The 26,567-nt window shown below is 32.9% G+C and overlaps 4 protein-coding genes, 1 long non-coding RNA gene and 1 pseudogene across 6 annotated transcripts; 3 read left to right on the top strand and 3 right to left on the bottom strand.

Annotated features, from left to right (window-relative positions):
* The first annotated feature begins 306 nt into the window (after positions 1-306).
* On the top strand, positions 307-8,126 carry pds5 (cohesin associated factor B pds5). Its single transcript, XM_015936996.3, has 12 exons — positions 307-2,519; positions 2,580-2,689; positions 2,755-3,013; positions 3,090-3,196; positions 3,276-3,477; positions 3,544-4,011; positions 4,075-4,168; positions 4,235-4,407; positions 4,482-4,775; positions 4,859-4,983; positions 6,018-6,676; positions 7,386-8,126. Exons 1-12 carry the CDS (start codon positions 476-478, stop codon positions 7,459-7,461), a joined length of 4,611 nt encoding a protein of 1,536 aa, XP_015792482.1. The 5' UTR covers positions 307-475; the 3' UTR covers positions 7,462-8,126.
* Positions 8,127-8,152: 26 nt separating this feature from the next.
* Positions 8,153-20,924, bottom strand: LOC107369083 (uncharacterized). The gene is made up of 8 exons (XM_015936997.3): positions 20,234-20,924; positions 20,043-20,154; positions 19,633-19,941; positions 15,720-15,848; positions 15,491-15,624; positions 15,364-15,425; positions 15,142-15,302; positions 8,153-9,709 (listed from the first exon to the last, which is right to left on the bottom strand). Exons 1-8 carry the CDS (start codon positions 20,476-20,478, stop codon positions 8,195-8,197), a joined length of 2,667 nt encoding a protein of 888 aa, XP_015792483.3. The 5' UTR covers positions 20,479-20,924; the 3' UTR covers positions 8,153-8,194.
* Positions 13,207-14,852, top strand: LOC149093110 (uncharacterized). The gene has a single exon (XM_089268867.1). The coding sequence runs from the start codon at positions 13,683-13,685 to the stop codon at positions 14,412-14,414; it is 732 nt and encodes a 243-aa protein (XP_089124993.1). The 5' UTR covers positions 13,207-13,682; the 3' UTR covers positions 14,415-14,852.
* On the top strand, positions 18,432-20,556 carry LOC107369085 (uncharacterized). The gene is made up of 3 exons (XR_001570252.3): positions 18,432-18,604; positions 18,671-18,803; positions 19,162-20,556. It is a non-coding gene; the product is annotated as an uncharacterized LOC107369085 (long non-coding RNA).
* A 1,269-nt stretch (positions 20,925-22,193) lies between the features above and the next one.
* Positions 22,194-22,945, bottom strand: LOC107369047 (transcription initiation factor IIA subunit 2). The gene is made up of 2 exons (XM_015936964.3): positions 22,623-22,945; positions 22,194-22,545 (listed from the first exon to the last, which is right to left on the bottom strand). Exons 1-2 carry the CDS (start codon positions 22,797-22,799, stop codon positions 22,387-22,389), a joined length of 336 nt encoding a protein of 111 aa, XP_015792450.1. The 5' UTR covers positions 22,800-22,945; the 3' UTR covers positions 22,194-22,386.
* Positions 22,946-23,226: 281 nt separating this feature from the next.
* Positions 23,227-23,785, bottom strand: LOC107369052 (mitochondrial intermembrane space import and assembly protein 40 pseudogene; annotated as a pseudogene). Its single transcript, XR_016199651.1, has one exon. The product of XR_016199651.1 is annotated as a mitochondrial intermembrane space import and assembly protein 40 pseudogene (transcript).
* Between the last annotated feature and the right edge of the window lie 2,782 nt (positions 23,786-26,567).

Raw genomic sequence — 26,567 nt, 5'->3', positions numbered from 1 at the left:
GGTGAAAAGGTCAACTATAATTGTCAAAAATAAAGACAATATGACCAAAAGAGGCATTAAGTGAAAATTGTCGAGAACGCGTTGAACCACAATGAAAATAACCTAACTTGACGGTTAAAAAATTGCATTATTCCTGTAGCCATTTTCCATTTTCTCTACATTATTGAGAAAGAAAGAGCTTTTAAAAGAAAGAGAAAAAGAAAGAGAAACGATGGTGGCGACTTCCAGTACATTCTGCCTCAACTACAATTCTGCATTAAGAGCTGTTAGGTCTGCTTTCTGCCTTCTCTTCTTCTATCTTTACTCTTCACCCAAACCTAAGCCCGAGTTTTCCCTCTTGTTTCCTGTTTCCTTCAATTTAACCAATTTAACAATATTAAACCGAATAAGAAAAAGAAAATTTAATATGCTTTGTTCTTGTTACCAATCTCTTTAGTGTTTGGATGTAAAAAGAAAGAAAATACAAGCCTCAAAGATGCCTAAAATAACTGGTAATGGACAGAGTCTATCTTCTGGTGCTGGTGGGAATTCAAATAAACTGGTCTATCCTCCTGGTTGCAAAGATGTCAATGAGGAATTACCGACTGATGATCTTATTCGACGTCTTAAAGACATTGCTATGGCGTTCCAACAAATGTCTCAGGAAGAAGACAATACCTGTTACATACCCTTAGCATTGTTCCTAGCAACTAACTTTTTTCTTGAACATCAATCAAGGGATGTACGGTTATTGGTTGCTTGTGCCATCGCTGATGTATTCCGAGTCTATGCGCCGAATGCACCTTACCAGAACCCAAGTCTAATTAAGAGAATATTCTTATTTTTCATTCAACAACTTAGAGGACTGCAAGATCCTAAAGATCCTACTTTTAAGAGATATTTCTATCTCCTTGAAAACCTTGCCTGGGTTAAATCTTTTAATATATGCATTGAGTTGGATGATTCTCAGTCCATCTTCTGTCAACTTTTTAATCTTATCTTCAAGATTGTTAATGACAACCATAGTGATAAAGTCAAAAACTTTATGCTGGACATGTTAACACCTTTAATCATCGAAGCTGACGCAGTTTCTTCAAAATTGGTAGAGATCATTTTGTGGCAGTTGATAGATCCCAAGAAAAAAGGAAACAAACAAGCTTGTTGGCTTGCAACTCAAATCTTGAAAAAGGCTAACAAGACTATGGAACCTTATTTGATTACATATTTTAATAATGCCATAACTCATGGTGTTCATGCAAATGCTGGTGAATTGTCAGATGATGAAGAAGATGAAACACAGCGTACTTCACTTAGACCTGGCTCCAAGAGCTCCAATCAAACTGTATCCAAAGAGAATCAAACCGTCAACCAACTTTGTGATCTTCTTTATGAACTTAATCAAATCTGTCCTTCTGTGATGGACGGTATTCTTCCCCAATTGGAGTTCAAGATCCGTAGCAACGAAGAAAGAGAAAGATGTGAATTCACCAAACTTCTAGCCCGTCTTTTTTCTGACAAAAATTCAAGACTTGCAGAGCAATACCCTGAACTTTGGAAATCGTTCTTGGGAAGATTCCGAGATATAAGTGTCACCGTTCGTATGAGATGTGTCCAGTACTCAATGCACTTTTTGATTAATCACCCCGAACTGCGTGAAGACATCACAGAACAACTGAAGCAAAGGCAACATGATCCTGACGAAAATGTTCGATATGAAGTTGTAATGGCTATTATTAGTGCTGCTAAAAAAGGAATCGAAAATATTAATGAAGATTTATTGAGTTTCGTTAAAGAGCGAACTCTTGATAAAAAGTTCAAAATTCGTCGAGAAGCACTTTTTGGTATGGCTCAGCTTTACAAACAATACAATATTGCCCAATTAGGCGGCGGTGATGATGATAGGCAAAGCTCTACTGACACTAATACAAACAATTCAGCTTTAAAAATGTTGAACTGGATCAAAAATAAATGTCTTCACAACTACTATCAAACTCAACTAGATGATCGTCTTCTGGTTGAAAGAATTCTTCATACATGTCTTATACCGTACAATTTACCTTTGCAACAAAGGATGAAAATTTTATATACCTTCTATGTTACTATTGACGCCCATGCTGCTCGAGCTTTTAATGAGCTACTGCGGCAACAACAAAGTGTTAGGAAACAAGTTAAAGAGGTTCTAGATTTGATCAAGAATGGGGAAAAAGATGAGAAGGATCCAACAGTTAGATCAAAAATTCAATTGTGTGCAAAAAATTTGCCTGAGCCTGTCAAGGCAGATGAATTTCTTACCAAGTTGTGTCACAACCTTTGTCACAACCCAGTTCTTCGTCATCACATGGATACTATCGTTTCTTCTACATCATTTCCACACATCAATGAAGATGGTTCCATTTCACCTCCTCCATCATGTTCTGTTATTGAAACGAGTGTTAAAGAAATTCTCAAGTCACTGGGATACCCTGTTCAAACTAATTCATTCTATGTCATAATTAAGCAGCTCATGGAAAGAATCGCGCCCGTTATGATTGATTTTCAAGGTAAGTTTTTGATTAATCACAAACAATCATAATCTCACCTCTTTTTCATCTTTTCATCAGGATTGATTGTTCTATTCAACTATGTTTCCGATTCGCTTCTCGGCGAAGGGGAGATGGATATGCGTTTGGGCTTGGAACCATCTGGTAAAAGGGGTCTTCAGCTTATTCACGTTAGTGTCAAATAAATTAACTGTATATCTCAAACCCGTTCTGACACCATTCTTTTTTTCTGCAGGCTTTATCCTCTGTTTTTCCGGCTATTTTCTATGGAAAAGAAATATTTACCAACTATCTTTTACCATTCCTCTGGAAATCTTCTGATAATCCACAAATCGGCGAAATCGTGCTTCAAATCCTGACCAATGTTGGCGGCGTTCAAGGATCCATTTCTAGCTCAAATAACGGTGAACAAAATAGTGTTTTAACTGCTACTCCATGGTGGGCTACTGAGGATGATTTTATCGCGACTCTCGTAGATAAATTTGTCCTTAAAGGTTAGTTTACAAAATTAGTGCACCATTCGCAACAGAAACATCACTCATCTTATTGATTTACTAATCTTATTCGCAGCTTCATCAACTAAGCAAGCAAAATACGCGATACAATGCTTGAATGCTATTATTGGTGATGATGAAGAAAAACTCAGGATATTTGCACAAATTCTGGATCAAATCAAGGTAATTCAAAAGCCTTTTAACTTAAATAATTAAATCTCATTTCATTAACTTTTTTTTAACATTTATCGGTCCAATGCAGGAAGTTGGACTAACTTTAGACTCTCCTTATTTCCGTATACATTTGGTCACTATCGGAATGGTTGCTACTTGTGGTGGACATGTTTTCTTCCCAAAACTTTTGCGTTCAATCATTCAAAAATATGTAGTACAAAATCTGCTCATGAAGGATCAAAGATTAGAAGAAGAGGTCCAAGCGCAAGAAGAAAGTGAAAAGAACAGAGGTATAATATTCAATTAATGCAGCTATTGAGAATGATTGCTAACTATCTTTAATTATCCCGTTTTAGATTTAAGCGACCCAACTGTCAGCTATGAATTTTGCTGTGAAGAAGTTAAATGTAAAATTGAAGGTATCAAACTTATGGTAAGATGGCTTTATGGCCTCAAATTGAATACCTTAATAGCATCTCCTGAGTCTCAACAAGAAGTAGTTGCAGTTTACCAAAATGCTGCTATGAATACAATGAGGATAATGACAGCTATTGTTCAGAATAATGGTGATTTAAATGAAAAAGGCCTAGCTGGTACAACACATGAGAAAGCAAGGCTCAAGTTAGCTGCAGCAGCAGCAATGCTAAAGATTGTTGGTAACGATTCTATCACAGCAACATCTCAAGGGGATACTACTGCCATAGTTGCTGCTTCCTCGCCATCATCGGCTGTAATAACCCCAACTCAATGGCATACCTTAGCGACAATTTTATTAGCAGAAGAAGAATATGTTCGTGATCGATTTGCTCTCAAGTTACACAAAGGTATTTTATCTTGTCATTGCTATAAAACTGCAGATTCATCTAATCATCCGTTTATCATTCCAGGTCTCATCTCTCTTTCCCTCGGACTTGAGTTTTTAGCTCTATTTTGTTTAGGAGGCTACTATCAACACGAAAATCCATTCAAAAACAAATTAAGGTATTTCATGAAATTATTTAATTTTGTAAAATCCTTCTGTTACTAACTTTACTAATAAATTTTCAGATCATATCTCGTGTTAAATATTGCCAAGCGTCGTGATTTGGTCAAATCTAAAAGCGTAACCAATCTCAAAGCTGTTCTTCCTGATTGTATCATGCCTTATGTAATTCACCTTCTTGCTTACATGCCTTTCTATACGCAATTCGATAATGTTGATCAATTGGAAGTTGTCAAGAGTAAGTATTATTTGATTTCACAGATTGTCGCATTTATTAAGCTTTTTTTCTAATTTGAAATTTTTAATTTCCAGATTGCTTAATGTTTATAATCGAACCTATCGCCTTGAAAAATGAACAGTTCTCATTCTCATACTATAAGAAAACTTTTGAAAATATTAAAACATGCGTGGATAGAGTTTCAGCCTCGGCTGTTCCAGAAGCTGATGAAAATGGATCGAATTCTACTCCAACAATGGCAACAATGACTAATTACAAGATTTATTGTGCCTGTGATCTAGCATTGGGTCTAATTATGAGCAAGACCCAAAACTTCCTTCTTAAGGACTTTCCCGTTCAACCTTCTCTGCCAGGAAAATATTTCATGGGTAAGCATGCAGATCAGTATTAAGTCAAGTTTTTTATGATTTTAAACTTTATCGATTTAATTTTTTCATTTTTTATTCTTCAGTTTCACCTTCAGCTGCAACTAACAATTCAAGATGCTATCTTCCAACATCAATGCAATTCCAACCACCTAAACGTTGTGGCTTGGAAGCTGAAATCCTGGGGAAAATAACCAAAACTCTCACCTCGGTAAGTTTTATTATCTGTAAAAAAACTGGGATTCGGTTCGAGAAAGCATTTGTAAACAGTTTCTATAGTATTTCTTAGCTTTATTTAGTAATTTTCTCAATTTGCATGATTATCTATTAATTGTTACTCTTGAATGTTTCAAAAAATATTTCATCTCAAATATAATAACTGAGTTATGGAAGATATTGAAAGTTTAACTTCGCTCGAAAGCATACAGTCCATTTCACGAAATGTCAATCTTGACTTCGGTTCAGCTAAACTTGAAATGGATATTGGTAAAACAAGAGAGTTAATCAAGGATGTTCGTCTTGTGACCAATTTTCCTGATCATTTACAGAAGAAAGCTACTAAAAGTTTGGAAGCGCTCAATCAGATGCGTGAAGCCAGAAAACAGCTTGCAGAATTAATAACAAGTCTAGATATTTGGAGAATAAAGAAAAAGTTAGAGTTTGAAGAAATCAAATCAAATTTAGATGTTATTATTTATCTTAAATATCAAGAAGAAAATTTTAAAAAATTCTTCTTGATTATTGATAATCTTCTACCTCAAAAATCTTGTGGCATACCTAAGTCTCAATTATTCTTCATCAAACCGGATGGTGAGAAAGAACTTGTTAAATTCGATCAACTACTTCGTGCTTTTATCATACTCAAAGATCATTATGGAAAAGCCCAAGATCAATTGAAATTAATTCGTAAAGTGCATGCCGATGCTGAGCAAGCAATTCAACTCATGGATGCTAACATTATAGGATTATATAAATGGGCGGTTCGACGCAAAGATATTCCAATTTTTGAAGACCTTGAGGGATTAGTGTATCCAAAGAGATTCAGAGTTGATGCTAGGACTGTCTCTTCCAAAACTCAATTTATATTATTCATAGTTCCAATCAGCATTTCGTTTTTAATTATTGTTTCCGTTGCTTTTTTGTATATAATGAATCCCTTTTAACAATACTCATTGCTTCCAACGTTTCACTTATATCAAACTGGCCCATGGTGTTAATTTTATTTTATTGCCAATTTTTATCTAGATTACTCAACCACAAACTGTAAATGCTCCCGCCAAGACGCGTCAAGGAAAAGGAGCATCAACTAATTCTAGTGGAGACCATCAAGTAGTAGTTATTACTTCTGAAAATGTGATAGAAGAAGGAGGAGTTGTCATTGAACAAGAATCGGTTGAAAATGATACCGCAAAACAAGCTACAGTTTCTCCAGCCCCTACACATACAACAACTAGGTCTCGTAAACAAGATTTAGGATCAATGGTTTCTAACGATGAAAAAGAAATTGTTGAAAAAAGAAATTCACGACGTAAACAAGAATTGATACCTACATCAACTAGACCCACACGATCTTCAGCCAGAAACTCTGACGTTTCCTCAATTGAAGTTAAAATTTCAGAAGATGAGGATATGGAACATGACGATGACGTTGAAGGGGATGACCATGAAGACGACTCTAACGCTCAAGATGATGATATTGAATCGAAAATTATAGAGATTACGGGAGAAGAGTTTGCTGATGATATTGACGACGCCGATGCAGGAGCTACTCGTGCATCCAAAAGAGGAAGAGCAACTGGCAGAGCCTCTCGATCAGCTGCTCCAACTGGAAATCAACGTAACTCTAAAGCAAGTGAAGATGAATCTTCATCACCGGCACGAAAATCTGCCCGGATAGCTAGAAAGTAGGTTTATTATTGGTGTTAAATTGTTGAACTTGGAAGGCTAAAGATTTTGGTTCGATTAGACTGGCTAACTCTTGAAGAAATCGCTCAGCGTTATCAAGTTATTTAAAGCTAACAAGGCTGACCATTTATAAATAGATATGACTTATGTGTTGATAGATTTGCTAAATTCTGCAAATCGGTGTGCACTTAAATTTACAATCAAAATACTGCGCTGCAAAGAGTTGAGTTGAGACTTCAATTCTGAATATTTCTATTAAATCACTTTATTGTAATCGACTAAATTTTGTTAGTTACAGTCGTGCTCACACTCGGAGAAAATTTTCATATTGAAAATTGCTAATTGATTTATTCTTTTTTTCATTTATATTCACTCTAAATAAATGCAAAAACAGATGGTGAAAATAAAATAACGTAATTTCCCTGAATGTGAACTCCACTGTAATAACAAATAATACTTCAGCTGAGATAAATCTATCTTGCATCTCATGAATCATTTTCGGTTTTTTTTTGTTTAAACAATCAGATTAGCTTGAATTTCTGTCTCATGGAATATTTGCAGTCGGTTATTCAACACTTTGCATTAGCAGTATGTAAATTTAATTGAGTTAGCTGGTTATAAGTCGATTAAGGGCCTTTCAAATATTTCAATCAACTTTCATTCTCAATTATCCCTTTCTTGACTAACCGTTTAAATTTTTCTCACCAGAGCTCCATCCAAAAGGTCACCCTCGCCTGAGATGAAACCCGCCGCGGCTAGAGGCAGACGGAAGGCTAGACGTTGATGATGAAAATCGATAATGACAAAGAAAATGATCATTATCGTGAATCAATATTACAATCTTCAATTATATATATGTGTATAAAGATGAAAATATTCCGGAGTTGACAAATTTAACAGAAACAAAGCTTCTTAAATACCAGTAACACGGAACTCAGCATCTCATCAATCCTTCAATTTAACTCTTACCATTTTTAATTCATTTACTGTCCTATCTGAAAGGCTTATTCAATTAATTAGGCTCTAAGGTATCTCATGTAACAAAACTATCAAAGGCTCGTGATTCTAAGAATTACTTGCAGGACATCGATCCCTCCGATTAAACGGAAGAATTGATTGTGTTGTAAAACAATTTAAAATACACATCGTCATTCCTCCTTTATTATCCTGATCCATTTTATCTTTTAACTGATTTCAGCCAATCTTCAGTCTCATCTCTTAATCCTTCAATCCCATCAAATATACAACATTATCAATTTCTCATCCATTCTCAAAAGTTAATAAAGTATCCCATCTTTGATCCATTATCAAATCCCTCTCAAATCAACAATATATTTCACAATTTAACTCACAAATTATCATTTTTATATTGTTCCATTAAACACAGCAAAAACAAAATGTGTATATAACTACGAGCCAATAAAGTTATTCAAGTTCAAGTCAACTCAATCTCTTATGTGAATAATAGTTAATTAAATTAAGCTTTTCGCGAATGGAGATAAAATTTTCCATAATAATTACAAACTAACAGTGGTTAATTTATTTTGTGGTGAAAACAATGTTACATTAATTTCATCTGATTTCGTCTCAACATTTACAATGGATGCTTTTTCAGGAGTAAAATTCACAAGAGAACAACTTCGCTTTCGAGTGATTCTATTATCAGTTACTTGAATGCAAAGCAATCGACAGGTTTTAAATAATACAATTAGAAGATGATTTTGATATTCATTGTTTACAACTTCTGAGGATAATGAAGATGATGATGTTGATTTTTGTAATGAAAAAGATTGTTTGGAATGTTGATCATGGAAATAATTATCTTGAAGATTTGATTGTGGATCCATCATTGAATCATTTGGAGACCAAAGGAATGACCTGATTGCTACAATTGAATCCGTGTTCTGTACAAGTGATTGTTTAATTGTGGTTCCATCGAGCAGATAAATTGTTTCCAAATCATTTGGACCCGAAGTCGATGCAAAAATCAATGATGAAGATAATGAAAGATGATTAAGACGATCAATATATAAACAGTTATAAATATCTAAAGTGAATGTATCCAATATATACAGTTTACTGGTTCCTGATGAAGTGACATAAATTGCTAATTGTCCGCTGATGGGATCATAAGCTGCTGATTGTATTGTACATTTGCGTTGGTCCAATGAGATTGTCTCAATCATTTTAGATTCATCGTTACTTTGGTCTATGGAATGATCAATTCTGGAGACAATTCCGTTGAAACCAATAAAAAAGCTTGTATTTTGAGATGAATCATGGAAAGCTGATTTCACCCGATAATTAATTCGTACAATGTTGATTTTATCATTCAACTGGCAAGGTAAAAATTTGACTGTCTCCTGATAAAAGTAGATCTTACTGGCATCATTGGCAACACCAAATAGATGATACCGACGTCGCTGGCACAATTTAATTACCACTTTTTTAATCATCATTTCACTCTCCTTGTTACCATAAATTGTGTTCAAAGTTGTCACAATTAATTCATCTTTTGTACCATTTTCCTCAGTTGTTACAACAACTGAGTTATCACTTGATATGGCAACTTCCATTATTGATCCTGTCTTTTGATTAATGCTCAATCCTCGCAACAAACCGCTGTTTTTATGTTTCAACCATTTTCTGCCTTCTTCATCAGGACTGCTTCCTGCTGGCGATACACTTGAACTGCTTGATGGTCCATTACTGCTGATTAAACTATTCAATGATGAACTCTGGTATCCAATATCATCTAAACCATTTAGTATTTGTTTCACATAAAATGATCGTCGAGCTGCTAAATGTTTCCTTTTGGGTATTTTAATCGACCGAAAGGCTAATCTTTTGAGTTTAATTATATCGTAACATCTTCGAGATTTTTCTTTGATTGAATTGATGATCTCACCCGAAGCCAGTTCACTTAAAGGATAAGACAAGCCTTCACGGCCCAATTCAATGAGAGCAATGCTGAATCGGAATAAAACTTTAACGCCTTCAATCCAAAAACAATCCAATATCTGTAAACGAATCTGTCGGAATAAAGAAAACAAAATTTCCCATTAATCAATTATCAACATCATCTATATTATACATTTTATCAGCTGAATGTCAACCTTGAACAGAGGGTGATATCAATAATTGTGAACACATTTAGATGGCTATTAATAGATTGCAATGGAAATTCAGTTTCTCCTTTTATAATCATTAACTTTACATTGAATCACATTTGCAAGTCAAAGATGACTTAATAGCAACTCGTGTCAGTTTATTCAAGATTGATATTTAATTGGTTTGTAAACACACTTGAAAGTATTATAAATGTATAAACTGCAATTACATGTGTTTACAATTTGAAGATGAGTTGGTCAATTTATCTTGTTTAAATGAGATTAAAATGGCTTTGGATTGGACTACATTTAAAGAGGAAAGAAAGATGTCAGTCCAACAATGAACGAGTTTCAAGTTTATTTCATAGACAAGATGATATTTTCAAATGGTCTGTTTAAAGTAATCAATGAACCAGAGCACAATATTAATATAATTTTAATAATAATAAAGGAGTGCAAAGGTCTGTTGAAACCTTAAGGCGTTTCAAGAAGCGTGTCTATTTAAAGGTACAAAGATCGTCTCAAGTCTTTACAAAGTTTCTTAAAAAGTGTCTTAGAATCGTCTTTCCATTGTCCAGGTGAATGTCCACTTTTCAAGGTAAAGTAGGAGGTGAAGAAAAAGGAGAAGAAGAAAAAAAAGAAGAAGAAGAAGAAACAGAAGATGAACCCGTAGACCAGACTCGTAACAAAAACAAGGTTACTTTTGAACCTTTTTTTGCTCTTGTTTTGGTTGAAAAGTTTCCTTAAGAAACAAGTAACTACAGACTTGACCAAGCAAAGGCGCGTGCCACGCGTTAGTCTTCATCTTCATTCATCTCTTTACTCGTACTTACCAGGTGCTCTTTCTTATCTTCTCTTTCTTCTTTTCTTCACTCTCTTTTTGCTTCCATTATTTATCTGAAACTTTGCTAACCTTTGCTAGAAGACTGGAATAAAAGATGGTGATGATGACAGTGATGATCAATACTTTTATCATCTGCCACGCGCTAAAGTGTTGCAAGTTAATTGATCCACAATTGAAACAAAAGATGGCATATTAAGAGTAAATTGAAAACATCTTTTCATTCAACTTTTCATTTCCAATATGTGATGACCAGAGACACAGACTAATGGTGAAGAATATCAATTGACAAGAAATTTGGATAAATTGATTCTTCTTCTAAATGATTAGAATTTCCATTTTTTATAACATTTTGATTCAACAGCTAATCAATTTGATAGTGCGATTAGGTTTGAAGGATGATCAGTGGAATTGATTTGATCACATTCAGTTTCCTCTGAGAATCACATATGTTTATATTTCAAGTGAACATATTTGATTGTTGATTCATTTTCTAACCATTTGTTCAATTTTTGATTAATGTAACAAACAGAGAGGATTGAAGTGAAAAAATTATTGTTGGTTAAGTTAATACAAAAGCCGGCTGAATCAATGATCCATTTCAATGTTCAATCCCAAGAGTATTTTGTTTTCGTATAAAAACTGTTATTAAATAAAATACATTTCAATGCCTTCTGTTATTAATCAATTGTACATTACTTGTAATGGTAACGCTAATCATAGAGTAAGAAACAAATGGAACCAAAATTGTGTCCCAAAAACTCGAAAATAGCCTGGAAGATGATTAAGGTTAATTTAGGTGAACTCTTCCGCCCGGATGTATCTTCAGTCTCTTCATTTTCATCCTTTGCTCGTCTTCACCATCCTCAGCACGTTAAGCCCTCATTTCGTGATGTTGATTGTTTTTGTTTCATCGGTTCAACATTTCAACTGATATTGTTGGATGTTTACTCAGTTGATGAGGGATTAACAGACATCTCTGATTTATTATACGATATTTCCAGGTGAATTTATCATTATCAATTGTAAACAATTCAACAGTTGATAAACTTTCCTTGTTTTTGCTTAAAAAATGACTAAAAAAGCTTTGCCTTTGATCTATCAATTTTGGTTGACTTTTTAAGATGCTATTTTTAAAGGATTAATAGATTCAGATGTAATGAAAAGAGTAAACTTAGGCAAGGTTAAGCTATGAAAATATACTAAGGATTGGTCGTTTCCGTTGATTAACTTCAATATATTCATATTGAGTCAACAATGAAAAGCCAATTTCAATTGATTCTTAAGGAAGTCAATTCATGCTTATAAGTACAACAAACCATTTAATTGCATAAAAATTACCAAACTCTTGGTTAGTCGCTAACATTACACATTGTAATTACTTCATAGACAATATTTAAGTTTGGAAAATAAAAGTCAATTTCGATTTCGATTTCAATGAATGAACCAACAAAATAGATACAAAAGCTCGTCTATTTTGTTTCAATTTTTGGTTATGTGTTTGTGAAGATTTGTAATTTTAAAGTAAGGAAAAGATAAGGAAATATTGAAAGATAATCATAATTTTCACAGAAGTTTCTGATTTTTCAATTCGAAAGCGAATCTGCTTTGCCTTTGTTTTGTCTCAGCTGAATCTCGCCTCATTCAACCGGAATGGACTGCAAATGTCTCAACTATTACATATCAATATTACACAATTGGATTAATGATTTCGCGGGAAACAAGACGAGGTCAACAGGAGTTAAGGGGTCAAAAGTACGGTGACCGACGGGTGAAAGGGCAAAGGGGTTCAGATCGAATGGAGGAAAAGGGAAAAAGTGAATGATTTTTGGGTAAATTTTAACCTAAAAAGTGTTGCAGATACAAAAAGTAAAGGGAAAAGCAGATGCCAATGAAAAGACCTGACCTTAAAGGTGAAAATAAAAAGAAAGGGAAAAAAGGAAAGAGAAATGAAAGAGTAAGAGTAAGAGGGTTGATGAAGATGAAAAAGACTCCAACGCGTGTTGTAAGATGATAAACGAGTGAGTTTATCCCTTTCAAAAAACACGCAGCACGCGTCTAAAGATTCATGTACAACATCAGGAAAACAAAGACCAATGAATGTTTCATTGACAAATGTAATAAGCAAAACAATAATGATACTGACAATTGCCCAGTCCATTCAATGGACTTCACTATCAATAAAAAGGTTAAAGTCAATCATTATCATTAAACTTATCGTGCAATTAAAACCCATGGATTAGGTAATGACTTGAACCATCAACAAGCAGTGAAACCCAAACTGTATTTTGTTGTGTTTTATTGATTATTGCAAGTCAATTCCCTGGTTAAACATCAACATCATAATCTTGACTATAATTTTCATCATTTTCATCACCACTCTCATTACTATTTTCATCTTTAACGGCAATGAAGGCAACAGCAGCTTCTCATCAAAAGGATGATCAACAAAACTCCGGCGAATATCAAGTCTTTCATTTTGATCACCTTTCTCTTTTCATCCCTCCCACTCTCTCTTTCTCCCTCTCACTCTCTTCTGTCTTTTTTGGCCGTTTTTAAACTGACACTGAACCGAGCAAAAGAGGGAAACTCGAGGTTAAAACCACTGATGAAAAAGCCGTCAACTTAACAAACTTTGGTCTCTATTTTGAAGGCCTTTTTAGCCTCTTCAAGGGATCAAAAAAGTAACAGAGTATTTCTCTCTTCTACTTTCTTCTTCTCTTTCTCCATCTTCTTCATCCTCCATTTCGCTCCTCCTTCTCTTCTCTCTTCTTCTTCTTCTCTTATCGTGAAGTTTGTTATATGGAGCGTCCAAAGCCATCTGCAAGGCCAGTTTAAGCCCATTCACCGTTCACTCAACAACAACTTCACTTCTCTCTGTTGCTTTAACTTTTTATTTTACCTTTTAAGTTTACATTTTCTGTTTATTTACCAGTTTCCATCTTCTGTTTGTGTCACAGTTTGTGTGAATATTAATAAACAGTATAACCAAAAAACAATTTTTTCTATTCTTCCATTTATCAACACTGTTTCCAGTTTCATTTCATCTGGAAAATGAATAATTTCACTTCATTTGTGTTGTCCAATATCATCATCTTTTCATTGTTTTCCCATCTTGGATCATGTATTCCTGTTGACATTTCATCTCCATCTTCATTCTCATCACCCAATAATGAGTTAACAACCGAAGTGACATCCTCATCACAACCACCTTCATCTTCATTACCTTCACATCATTCACATTCATCTTCATCATCCATTTCATCCCATGAAAGGACTTTACTCATCACTCAAAAATGGTTAATTGACAATATAAATTTACTTCGTCGTGAAATGAGTGAAATGGCTCGTGATTACAACCAACACATTGATGCAAACAAACAAGAAGCCAATCGTAAAGAGACTGAATTTGCTCGAGATGTGGACTCTCTTCGAGCTGATCACACACTTCTTGCTCGTAATCAACTAAAAATAATAAATCTAATCAAATCAAGTAATCAAGGACAACATCGATCAACAAGCGAAACCAATAGCAACGAGAATACCATTCAAGATGAAACATCGACATCTGAAAACACTGAACATTCACATAAATCGAGAAAGAATCTTCGTCATCTTGTCTATGATCTGATGAAGGAAGAAGCCAACTTTGAACATGAAACCAAACACAATTTCAGTTCAGTTACATCACAATTAGCAGCACTTCATGAAATTACTCTATCACTTTATCAAGACCTGAAGGATTTAAAGAGTAAAATACGATCAGTTGATTTTGATCAACTTTGATCGTCTCAACTTGATTATTAATTTTGTAAATCTTTTCCTACGAATTAACTGTTTGCTGTCAACTAATCATTTGTGCAACAAAAGACAACAACAATTAAAGACCTTTAAGGTCAACCTGATTAAAGTGATTAACTTGAAGACAATAATGAGAATGATGATAATGATGATAACCAAATGCTACCGACTAGAATCATATTAAATTGTAAATAATTAAAGACAATTATTTTATAGTCAAATTAACTTCTTTCACTTTTCCTTCAATTAAATTATTGTCTTGATTGAAGGTTCCTAAGTCATTTTAATCTTCATCTCATCAAAAATTAAACCTTAACTCAAGGTTTATCATTTCATCAAATTTTAATTTTTAACTTTTTTCATTTAAATTTTTACTTGAAACCTTTCAAACAATTTTGATAATAAAAGCTATTTTTAAATTTAAATTTTCCTTGTTTCACCATTTAATATCATTGAACAGTGAATAACAATTAAAGATGATTGAGATTGAAAGATGAAAAGAGATGACAGATTGTTAAGGTTAAAGTTGAAACAAACTGCAACTAGACTGGCCAATGTTAATTGATGTTTATCAGTTAAACTTTGGCACGGCTCATCGTGACCTCAACTCTCCTCATCTTTGATTGTTACACATGAAATCGTTACACGCATCTAAACTAATCCAAGGTTTTGTGAGTTTCTTCAGCATTTGAGTTGCTTTAGATCAACTTACCTGCCAAGGTACTGCATTGTGAAATAAGGAGAGGAACCAATTGAGTGTCAATGAGTTGGTTATTTGGACAAAAAGTGGTCCATTGAATAGAGCTTTGTCTTGTTCGGATTCCAGTCTTTCTTGGAATAAATCGCGAAGTAAAAGTTGATCTGATCGAGCTCCTTGTTTCAAATGGATAAGATTAGAATGTTGTTTGTATTGTGATTGTAATTTAAATTATACCTGTTAATTGTTCGTCGAAATAGTTTGGTGGAAAGTAATGATCGATGATGCAAATCAAACCCCTGGAAGAGGAAAATTACCAATCAGTAAATGATGAGAATTTGAAAAAAGATAAAAAATAGCTTACATTAATGATTGAGCTTCATTGCCATGAAAGATGAGAAGAAGCAAAGCTGCAATGAAATTCATTGCTTGGCAATAACCAACAAATGGATTAACATGAATACAATAAGCTATCAGGATCCGTCGAAGCTTTGATAACTAAATGGTTAATTAAATGAGAAACATAATTCCGTGTGAATATCGACACATGCAATTATCATGGGATATCATTATTGATCGTGGGATAGACTTACTCCGGTTGCAGTTGAAAACATAATATGGCCAGGCATGGTTCTGGTCACATCCAAGTCTATCTGTTTGATTATTGATTCATTGGCTCCATTCAGGGTTACTTCACGTGCTAAACCCAATAAGTTTTCAATCTTTTCAAAAAATAGAAAAAAGAAGAAAATTTTATTTCAATTTGAATCTGCCATTCATCAGTGAATCTGATGTAACCAACAAAAGGCTTTTGCAGTCGTTTTTTATTCATCATAATTAAAATTATCATTGGAATAACCATTTGTTAGGATCGTTTATTAGAGTCATTCATTAATTCATTAAAACCATTAATTAAAGGAACGTTTCCTTAATCAAATAAAATCAGATAACAGTTAACCAACAGTTAAGACTGAGCTTTTATGTTCCTTCAGTTGCTAATTAGCTTTTCAAATGAGAGCAATTTGCTTGAATTTAATTGCAACTACCAATGAAAATAATATCATTGGTGGCCTGGAATGGCCTACGGGTGAATGAAAGCATTTCCAGCTTGAGTTCACTTTTGATTATCAATAACGGATCCCGCCAACAAAAGCATTAAAAAGTGATTGAGACAAGTTTTAAAGGGCAAAAGCTGAAGATGGAGAAAGCTGATGATGAAAGGAAAGATGAAAATGAAGATGAAAATAAAGAGGATGAAAAGACGGCTGCTTTCCACTTTCATTATGATCATCATCAACATCATCGATTTGCAAGGACGAAGGAGGATAAGCAAGATGATAAGTGAGAGGGACGAGGAGGACGCGGAGGATGAGGACAATGGTTGTTGGTGTTGGAGACGCGTGTCAATCCCATTCCACTGCGAACGGGATTCCTCTAGATATTAATACACATTTTATTTATATTGTGTTGCCCGTTATAACACAATGGAATCACTTTTTACTGTGAAACCATCTTGAAGTTGAACGACCTAGAAGATGATTAAAGATGAAAGAGACGGAGGAGGAGGAGGAGGTGAATATAAAAGAGGGACAATTCAAGGTGGACTTTCACAAAAACGGGACTTTTACCTTTACCTTTTCAGTTACAATGGCCCAGTTCAATCAGTAGACCAAAATTCATATGGCCTGATGGCCTCAATACTCACACTGTCACAACCGCACCCATTTACATTGGTACATTACTCTGTCTCATCTGCTTCTCTTCATCTTCACCTTCGCTTTCAGGTCACTTTTCATCCCGTTTCATCAATTGTTGTAAACAGTTAACATTTTATTGTAAATAAATACTTTTCATAGGTTTTCCTTCGGCCAACCTTTCATGTTCACTTTTATTGGTTAAATTAAATTAACTTAATCATCAAATTCGAGTGTTTCAGTTTTCTTAAAATTACAATAATCTAATTGCTGTTTACTGTTTGCATACTTGAAATGTTAAAGATCAAGTAGATTTAGTGATTGTTAGGAATCAACAGAATTTGTTTTCAAGTAAACAGCTTTAATTGTAAGTAAAATAACAATTTCTGGTAAATTATTGAATTTAAATGTCAAAAACTCAAAGATTTAACTATAAACTATGATAAACAAAACAATTAAATACTCAAAAGCTCAATCAGGTTCCCTAATTTTCAAATCATCTAGAAAATAGTTCCAAAGTTGACAAATTAGCTTGGCAAACAATTAATGAGTTACCTTCAAATAAAGTTGCATAAATTCACAAGAATTCAGCAGAAATGATTTATATTTTGATTTCTATATTATTTGAACTACCAACTTTGAAAATCCAAAAAACTGAAGCGATTGAAGAATTGAGACTTAAATTATTTAATTTTGTGTATTGTTGCCTTACTTATGGTAGTTAGGATTGAATTGGATCAACATTGGAAGCAAGAAAGTTGGTTTTACTCGAGAAATGGTGAAACAATCAAAGATTTGATTGTCACAATTGAGTCATCACAATCTACCTACAAGAAGACAACGCCTCATCATTTCGGGTTAAGCCCGTTCCGATCGGAAACAAAATAATACAAGGCCAATCTATTTCCGGAACAACAGAGTTACTTGATTATCTAGTTACATTGGATTTACCTGTTATCATAACTTCTTGTTTTTTTTGTTATGCAAAGCAAAAGTAACTCCTTAAAAATAAAGTGACTCCTTGACGGAAGGTAACCAAAGGTAAGGTTATTAATGGTAATAACAAAGGTTAACAAGAGTAACCTTTAACCTCCACTGTTACCTCTATTATTTACAAAACCTAAATTAAGGTAAGGTATTTCCGAGTCCATTTAAATGCTATTACAAATCAATTGAAGTAATGTTACCATCTTATGAGATTATTTTGATAACCAAAGAAAACAAGGAAAAGGAAAAGTGAACACAATTAAGTGAATTAATCAAGATTGTTATTAAATAACCCATTTTGATACAGTTTCTGGGTGAGTTTTAAGCTAATTTCCTGTGAATCAATTTCATTTCCTTTAAGAAAAGGTTGCCTTTTCATGTCGGAAGCTTACTTGAGCTTGACTCGTGTCACTTTTTGGTGCCCAAAATGAGGGATAATCAATGATTGCTTGACCATAAATAAACATAACATGGACAACACCCAACAAGGAAAAGAAAAAAATGTTTTCGTTTTTATGCTTTTACTTCTTTTGTTGTAAACTGCAATTGTAAACTTAAAGTTGCCCTGAAAGTTATTGAAGCTAACACAGGCTTAATTAGGTGATGACCCCTCTATTGTCTCAATGTCTGTCTGTTATGTATGGAGTCTTTTTCAATTTATGTGCTTCAGTTAACTCAATGATTAACCTCAGTCAATCGTAAATCAAGACGCTTTAATTATTGGTTCAACTTTATTCATCAATTTATGGCTATTCTGGAAGGAAATCGTCTTTTAATTGAATAGTTGGCTGAAATATGTAAGTATCATCAATGAAATAGATCTTTTTGGTTATTTTTTGAATCGACTTTCATGTGTTTAACAGAAAATTTGGAAATGAAACTCTGGAGGCTTCTTATGGTTCGTAAATTGGAGGACGAGTCTACACCTGGTAATCCACGATTGACTTGGGAAACAAATTAATACAAATTGATTTCTAGATGAATCTATTTCAGAAGGTAAAGTCAAGAAAAACAAAAACCTATTTGACTGATGTTTGTGATTGAATTACTATGACTATAAATTTGGTGAAAAGATGCTTATTCATATACTCTACAGTTTATACAGTATATATCAGTTCATAAGGAATTGATTAAACATTATTTGAATAAGTATTTCAGTATGCTAATTTTGATGAGAAATTTTACTTTATTTCTCAAGCTGATTGATCAGCATCTAACTGTTTTGAAGGTATAATTTAACCCAATTAGAACTAACAACACTCCATGAAATCAGCTTTGAATTACTTTCCAATTTCACCCTTATAACTCAAGTCTAGTTATTGGAGAAACTAATTTTCTTTCTATTTCTCAACAGATCTATATCTAGAGATATCAATGGAAAACAATTTTACAACTTGTATAACTTAAAGCCATACAACTAAGCGGTCGTTTCAATGAATCTACTTGAGCAAGATTACAAGACAACTTGATCTGGAAGGTCACTATATAGGAAATGCCGACATGCGGATCCTATACTTTTTGGTAAACACAACTCACGTTTGCTCCATCTTTTGACTCAAAATCAAATGAACTCAGCTTTTGGCAAAGGCAATATAATTATCAGAGTTGGAGCTTATAATTGGACAGATTCATGTATCGAAGGAAATTGCTCTTTTAATTGTCCTGTTTATGGCTACAATGAAACCAAAATGTGATAGCTAACAACAATCAATGATAAACGAATAATAGACGTGCAGATAAATTATGGTATGATTGTTGGCATATCAAGAACGGCAACGAACTTTTGACTTGATAATTAAATTGTAAACAAATTAAGGAAACTTACATCATATTGTTGACCTAATTTTGCCTGGATGAAAGCCATCCAAACTTGGGATCGTAACTCATTTGGAACTCCATATTCTCGAATAAGATATTTCAAATTAGCACAACCAATGGTCCACAATTTATTGGCTCGATAGTTGTTGATTGAATTTATCATGTCAATCAGTTGATCTTTCTCATCTTTGGCTGTTTCTTTGATGAAACCGAATTGATCACAGTTAGCTGAACCTTTACACTCTGAACGATTAGGATCACAATGAACTTTAATTATGGGTATCATTTGATTAAATCTATCTGAATGAAGAAATGTCTAATTGAATTAGAAGTAAGCAAAATGATTAAACTCAACTATCTATTATAAATAAAGGTTTTACGAAAACGTGGAAAAGAGGAATTAACTTCTTAACTTACTTCATCTTCAAGAGCCATTGTAATGAAATGGTATGACAACTGATTAAAATCATCAACAATATCAGATGTAACATGATTTAATTCCGTTGATTCATCATCAATTGGACTGTCACTGATAAAGCAGACAATACATGGACACAGGACATTAATGGATTAGCCTCTAGAATAACTTGGAGCAACAATCAACTTACAGAGTAATTGCTGAGTCTGATGATGATCCTGACCGGTAACGTTGATAATGATGTTGATCACGACGTTTCATTGTGGCTGACTGATTTGATGCCGATGATTGTTTGTTTGCTGCTGTTGAGCGTTTACTGGACCACAATTTAGATGAAACATACTTTTGAATTGGTGTTAGTTTGTTGTTGTCAGCATTATTGGGATTTTGATTGTTATTTGGATCAATATGTAAATAGCTCAATGGAATGTCCATGGTTTAAAAACAGTTGAATACAAATAATGAAAATAATTAGTTATTCATCACAAATCACAAATTAAAAGTTGAATTTGATGAATATTTGCATTATTTCCAATTGACAGACAAATTAAACTAATGGTGACAAAGAGTCACTACTTGTGCTGAAGACAGCAAAAATGTTGACGTTGAAAGCAATAACGCTCATAATAACAATAATAAGGGTTTGATCAATAAGCAATATAATTACAGAGTGAGCCACTTGTTATAAATATGTTGATTTATTGAGTTAGATGTTGATGAAATGACAGTTGTAATTGAATTGAAGACAAAACTTAGTAACATTTCATTGATCATCATGATAATCATCCAGCGAAGAAATAAAAATGATGAAAATTTCCATCCAAATACTGGTTAACATTATTTTGTGGAACATGAAATGGAAAAAGCAATTGATTCTATTAATTGATGTAATAAAAGTTTGATCAGCTGACTTTAACTAAACCAACAGTGAACAGTCAAGGATTGTAAATAATTTTATCCAAATTAAACAATCTGAACAGATGAAGTTTAGTGACTATTTAGAGCAAATTTGGGTTACAATCGAGAAATCGGTTAATCAAGAATCATCTCTAATGTAAGAGTTAATTACAAGAAATGATGAGATGATGATAACCAGCATTGGTTTAGACAACCAGTCAATCACCATCATAATGATGTTTATGTTGATTAACAGGTTGGTATTAAACTAGAATCAAAACCTTGACCCTTTAACAATTACATGTTTATAATTGTTATTCAATTTGTATCTATCATAACCACTGATTTTTGGTTCATCATTAAAACTCATTGTCTTGCTTTTCATTACTTTAATATCATCAGGTTATTTCAAATCAATAAAAAGATTGAACGAGAGTCAACTTGAACAATCATTGTTAATTGTATACATTGGATTAGATTGTAGTTTGACTGATTGATGAGTCTGTTGTCCCTGAAATTTTCATTAGTGTGTCAACCATAATCATAATTAACAGTCTCGTGTAACTGTATAAAAACAATTGTTGTTACATTTTACCATTAGTTTACCGCTTTAATCAATAAGATTCATTTCGTTTATTTAAATTAATTTATCGATTATATTTTGAACATTTTACTATCAAAATGGCTACTTTTTGATTGTAGAAATGAAGTGATTTATTTTTAATGTTGAAGGGGAATCCCGATCAAAACAGATTTTAGTTAATTGCACAAGATACAATTTATCAATCATTAGTTTTCGATCTGTTTCTGTCTTTCCTTTCTATTTTACCAGAAAAAAGCAAAAATCAATTAATTGAAACTTTCACATTGTATGTTAGTCATTAATTACTATTGAAGTTATTAAATGACAAGTGTTAATCAAGAAACGATAGAAATAATTAAAGGTCAACTCGAGAAATCATGATTTTATTTGAAGATGGGAATGGCTTTTAGTTTTTCAGTCAAAATCAAAATGAATCGAGCAGCTTTCAACTGTCATTTAACATATGTTTCTTTAAATAAGTTTACCGGACAGACTAAATTAGTGTATCTAGAAAATTGAGTCAATTGAATTTTGATAAAAGTAGTTTCTATAGAACTGCATCAAACGATAACTGTGGATCTGTTTGGAAGTCGATTCCATTGAAAAAAGTTTATACAAAGATAACACTCAATTGAAAAATTTAACTAAAAAATGAAATAACGATACATGATTTCCATAGTAACAATTATTTGCTATCTTGATTCGATCTTTAATTCATCATTGGAAGTTTAGAATGAAAAATTTTAAAAATAATGAATTATCAGATATTTATGAAAAGCTTTATTTACAAAGATTCACATTAGTTAGTTTAACCAGTAACTCTACCTAGGTAGTTAGTCTCTTTCTGGCTACAATGGCTCTTTTCAATCTCTCTCATCCCTGATATTAGGACTTTTACCATCACAAGCGACTATTTTTACATTATCGACTTTGATCAGTTCTTGGGCTTCTCTAAATTCAACATCTTTTAGCACTAAGGTCCATACATTGTCACAAAATCGATATGTCCTGAGATGGCCAGCCTAAAAAGAATCAACAGATATCATTAGCTTTACTGCACGTGGGTATTAAGAATATATAGTCTAATATCTAATATTACCTTAAAAGTTAACCTTGTTTTAACTTTACTAGCCAAAGCAACATTGACTGATTTGTCAAATTGAACCAAAATCTTAAGAGCCAACTGTGGGGTTATCTGATTGCATTGAACAAACTCATCCAGACTCTCTTGCAGAGTGTGTCCTAGAGTGGTGTTACGATAAAGTTGATAGCTCATCTCACTAATTAGAATATCACAAAGAACAAGTTAATAATCAAAATAGCAAGGAAAGGTAACAGAAGAAATGAAGACCTGATTTAAAAATGGAAAAATAATTTTGTTTTGACACAAGAAAATAAAGCAGCTTTCAAGATAGAGTCAAGTACCATATGTGATAGAGTACCTTGAAATAGCCTATTTACACTATTCGCCGGGCAGCTTATTTTCATGATTTCCAATCTTCTTTGATAAATCAAATTCAAGCTAAATTTTTTTTGCAAATTTCTTGAGTTTTATTTGTTGGAAAATCAAGAATAAAATTAAATTGATTTGATTCCTCCTTATTTAGGGAATGTTGATTCTCATTATCTGGTATTTTATCGTAAGCGGTTTAGTGTAAATAACAATACAGGTTATTTATCAAGCAATTTTAGTCAATTTTAAGTTTTGGGTTCAATTTTAAATTTTAATCAACATAATGCATAAGCAATCAGTCTATAAATGCAATTCTATATCAAAACTACAAAATTAAGTCTAACTTGAAAACAATTATTTCAACTTGCATTTTCTAGATCACTTTTGTTCACACCGATAGCAGCATTGAGATCTTCTTCACTATCATCTTCTCTTTTGGGATATAAATTTGGGTAATTAGACATACAATCTTGTAAAACTGCGAATTTCTCTACACATTCCATTCCTCGATTCTCTGATTCACTTTGCCGAAAACAGGAAAAGGATTCACGAAATTGCCATGCACATGGACCAGACGCCATTCCTCCGATACAAGGGCAGTTCCAGTTAATTTCACCATTTGGTAGGATTAAGCCAGGCTCACGATCTTCAGGTTTTGGTTCAGGAAGTTTTATATTGCTTTTTTGAGATAATTCTTCGGGAGTAGAAATAATAATACGATCTTTACCTATTTGTTTACAGTAAGCCATGTTTAACATTAAGTAATAAGTTAAAACAAGAATAAAAAACCAAAGAAAAATTACTTAATTCTACATTGAATCCCTAGATGGCAGCTCTAACATCAAAAGAACCTCGGATTTTTGGTAATTTTCAGGTTACAGCACAAAGAGATTGATTAAAATGCCGCAGATATTATGAATAGTTTGAAATTAAATCTTGATTAGAAATTTGGAATGCATCATAAAAAGCGAAATACTAACAGTTGATAGAGACACATTTCAGATTGTTTTATTTAGATTCATGATCGCGCAATTAGAAGCAATAACAATGATATCAGCTAATCACAGATTTCGTACAATCTCAATAAAACTCAAGAATGGATAAAACCAGGCTAGATATGGAACTTGAATACAAATCTTGAATGTTAACATGTAAAGTTACCCTCAATGATTATTTGATTAATCTTAACTCAATAAAAATTACTCTCAACCTTAGATCACTAATGAAGACTGGCATTCAGTTGATTGAAGATCACTTGGATTTTTGAACAAATCAGAGGCTCAATTAACGATATCAAATTGAAGGTAACATTAAACTTGATCATGAACTATTTCGACACTAATAAGGCAACATATGAACCATCTTATTGTTATAATCTAATGTTAATCTATTGTGTCTATGAGAGATGCTAGAATGATTTCAATGAATGATAATCATGTAAGATGATACATTATAAAGGAAGGAGTCAGAATAATGATTCAACTTGATGAATGAATGTTAATTTGATTCATTAAGGCTACTATCTAAACGGAAATGCCACTTAAACAAAATAAACACAATTAACTTTTCACTTTTACCTTTTCATGTTACCTTAACATTGATTACACCAATTTCAATGGCAATTTGTCTGTTAAAGCAACAAAAATTTAAACTTTGCGTTAAAAAAATAAGCAAATTTGATTTTTGCGTGTTTCTCCTCTTTTCCCATTTTATTTTCCCAACAAATCATTTCAAATTAAACTTGTTTATCAACAATCAACTGATCAGTTGAATATAATTAAATAGTTGTAATATAGCGAACTTAAGTTAGTAAAACGAGAGAGAGAAACAACTACTTTTATTTTCCTCTTTCCCTTTTCTGTCTTTTTCCCTTTCTACTTCGGTTCGTTTTCTGGTTTAACAATGAATGGAAAGGGCAAACTAAACCCTTTCTAACAATGGTAGTAGCATTACTTTTTCCTGGGTTTTGCTTTTCTTAAGGAAAAGAAAGAAAAAGATTCTTTAGTTGTTAATTTTGTCTGGAAAAGTAAAGTTGAATAAAAATTGATTTTTAGTCCATTGGACATTGATATCCTCGAATTGAGGTTGAATCAAATGTTTCACTAATTTAGTGATTACCTGGCTCCGTAATTTGTTCATCTTTCACTTCTTCACCCATCTTCTTCATTCATCTTATCCATTGGATTTACAACTCAAATTGTGTGAACAATTGTGGATATTGTTCGTTATCCTCATCTTCACCAGCCAAGCTCAACTTCAATTGAATTCATTTGAATTTTTCCCACCTCATCATCATCAATATCTTCACCACCACTTAACCGGACTCATCAACAATAATTCATTTAATTGAATTTACCTCCTTCCATTACCATCGACAGCATTGGATTTGCTTAACTCACTTCCACCATATTAACTCAATATTATTAACATCATTTTGTATCTGATTAAACCTTAAACTGCGTATAAATTCATTGTATTACAGGTCAAGAGTTAATCTTCCAGTATTCACTGATATCTCTTCACGAAACTATTATAAGTCGACAGGATGAAATCTGGGCGAGTTGACCCATTGAATTGTTTCATCTATTCAATCAATATTATTGAATATTGAAATTATTGAAACTGGACAAGTTACCAATTGAAATGTGGCCATCAAATTTTTTATATTAATAAATGTTTGGAAAATATTTAAAGTGGACAAAATGGAATCTGGACAAGTTACCTCTCGGACAATTGTGTCCATTCAATTGTTATTGACAGTTTATTAAATTACTGATTTTAGTATTTGCTGGACCGATGAACCTGGACCAGTTCATCAATTGAATTAATATTATTAAATACTAAAATTGTGGTCCCACTATTTGTGGAAATGGTACTTCTGACCTAAAGTGGGGGGATGTAATATTCAAAAATTAAGTGTTTAAATTGAGAAAGAGAAATGGTCCAAATTATTCTCCTCTTTCTTTATTCTGTCTATTTCCCTGTCTTATTTCTCATTCTTAACAATGGTCAGAAGGGCAAAACAAATACTTTGTTTTAATTAAAGGATTATTGAGGGGAGTTGAATTTATGACTCCAAAGTGGTAACTTGGAAATGTCTGGAGCTGATGCTTCGTCAATTGGACGAAGTCCTTATTTTAATTATTGGTTTAACTAAATTTAGTTAATTTAAAATGGAACATATTGTCCACCAACTGGTTATTATTAATAAATGTTATTAAATGGCCAAAATTATTACATAGTAAACAAACATAATAGTAAAAGTCAAACCCAGAGTCCAATTTACATAGCTTTAAAATGGAACCAAATTTGGGTTATTTTACGCTCTTCTGTGAAAAGTGAACCCAACGCGATATTGACAAGTTTAATGACATTTGCTTCATTTTGATGAAGCACATTGAGCATGAAAAGACAGCCTTGATGATAAATGAATTAAATCAATGTTTGATTGTAATAATAAAAAATGGTGAAACGAGTCAAACTAGAAGCTTGTTGTTGGATAAAAGATGAACATGAAAAGGTTTCCATTTTAACGATTTCAATGTGATAACAATAAGGATCACTTTTCATTTGCAGATTAAACAATTCAAT

This window comes from Tetranychus urticae, chromosome 3, assembly GCF_039701765.1.
Source record: "Tetranychus urticae isolate SD_2017Ah chromosome 3, NJAU_TeUrti_SD_1.0, whole genome shotgun sequence".
NCBI classification, from domain to species: Eukaryota; Metazoa; Arthropoda; class Arachnida; order Trombidiformes; family Tetranychidae; genus Tetranychus; species Tetranychus urticae.
Note: the sequence above shows the minus strand (reverse complement) of the source record. Positions and strands in the feature narration are given on the sequence as shown.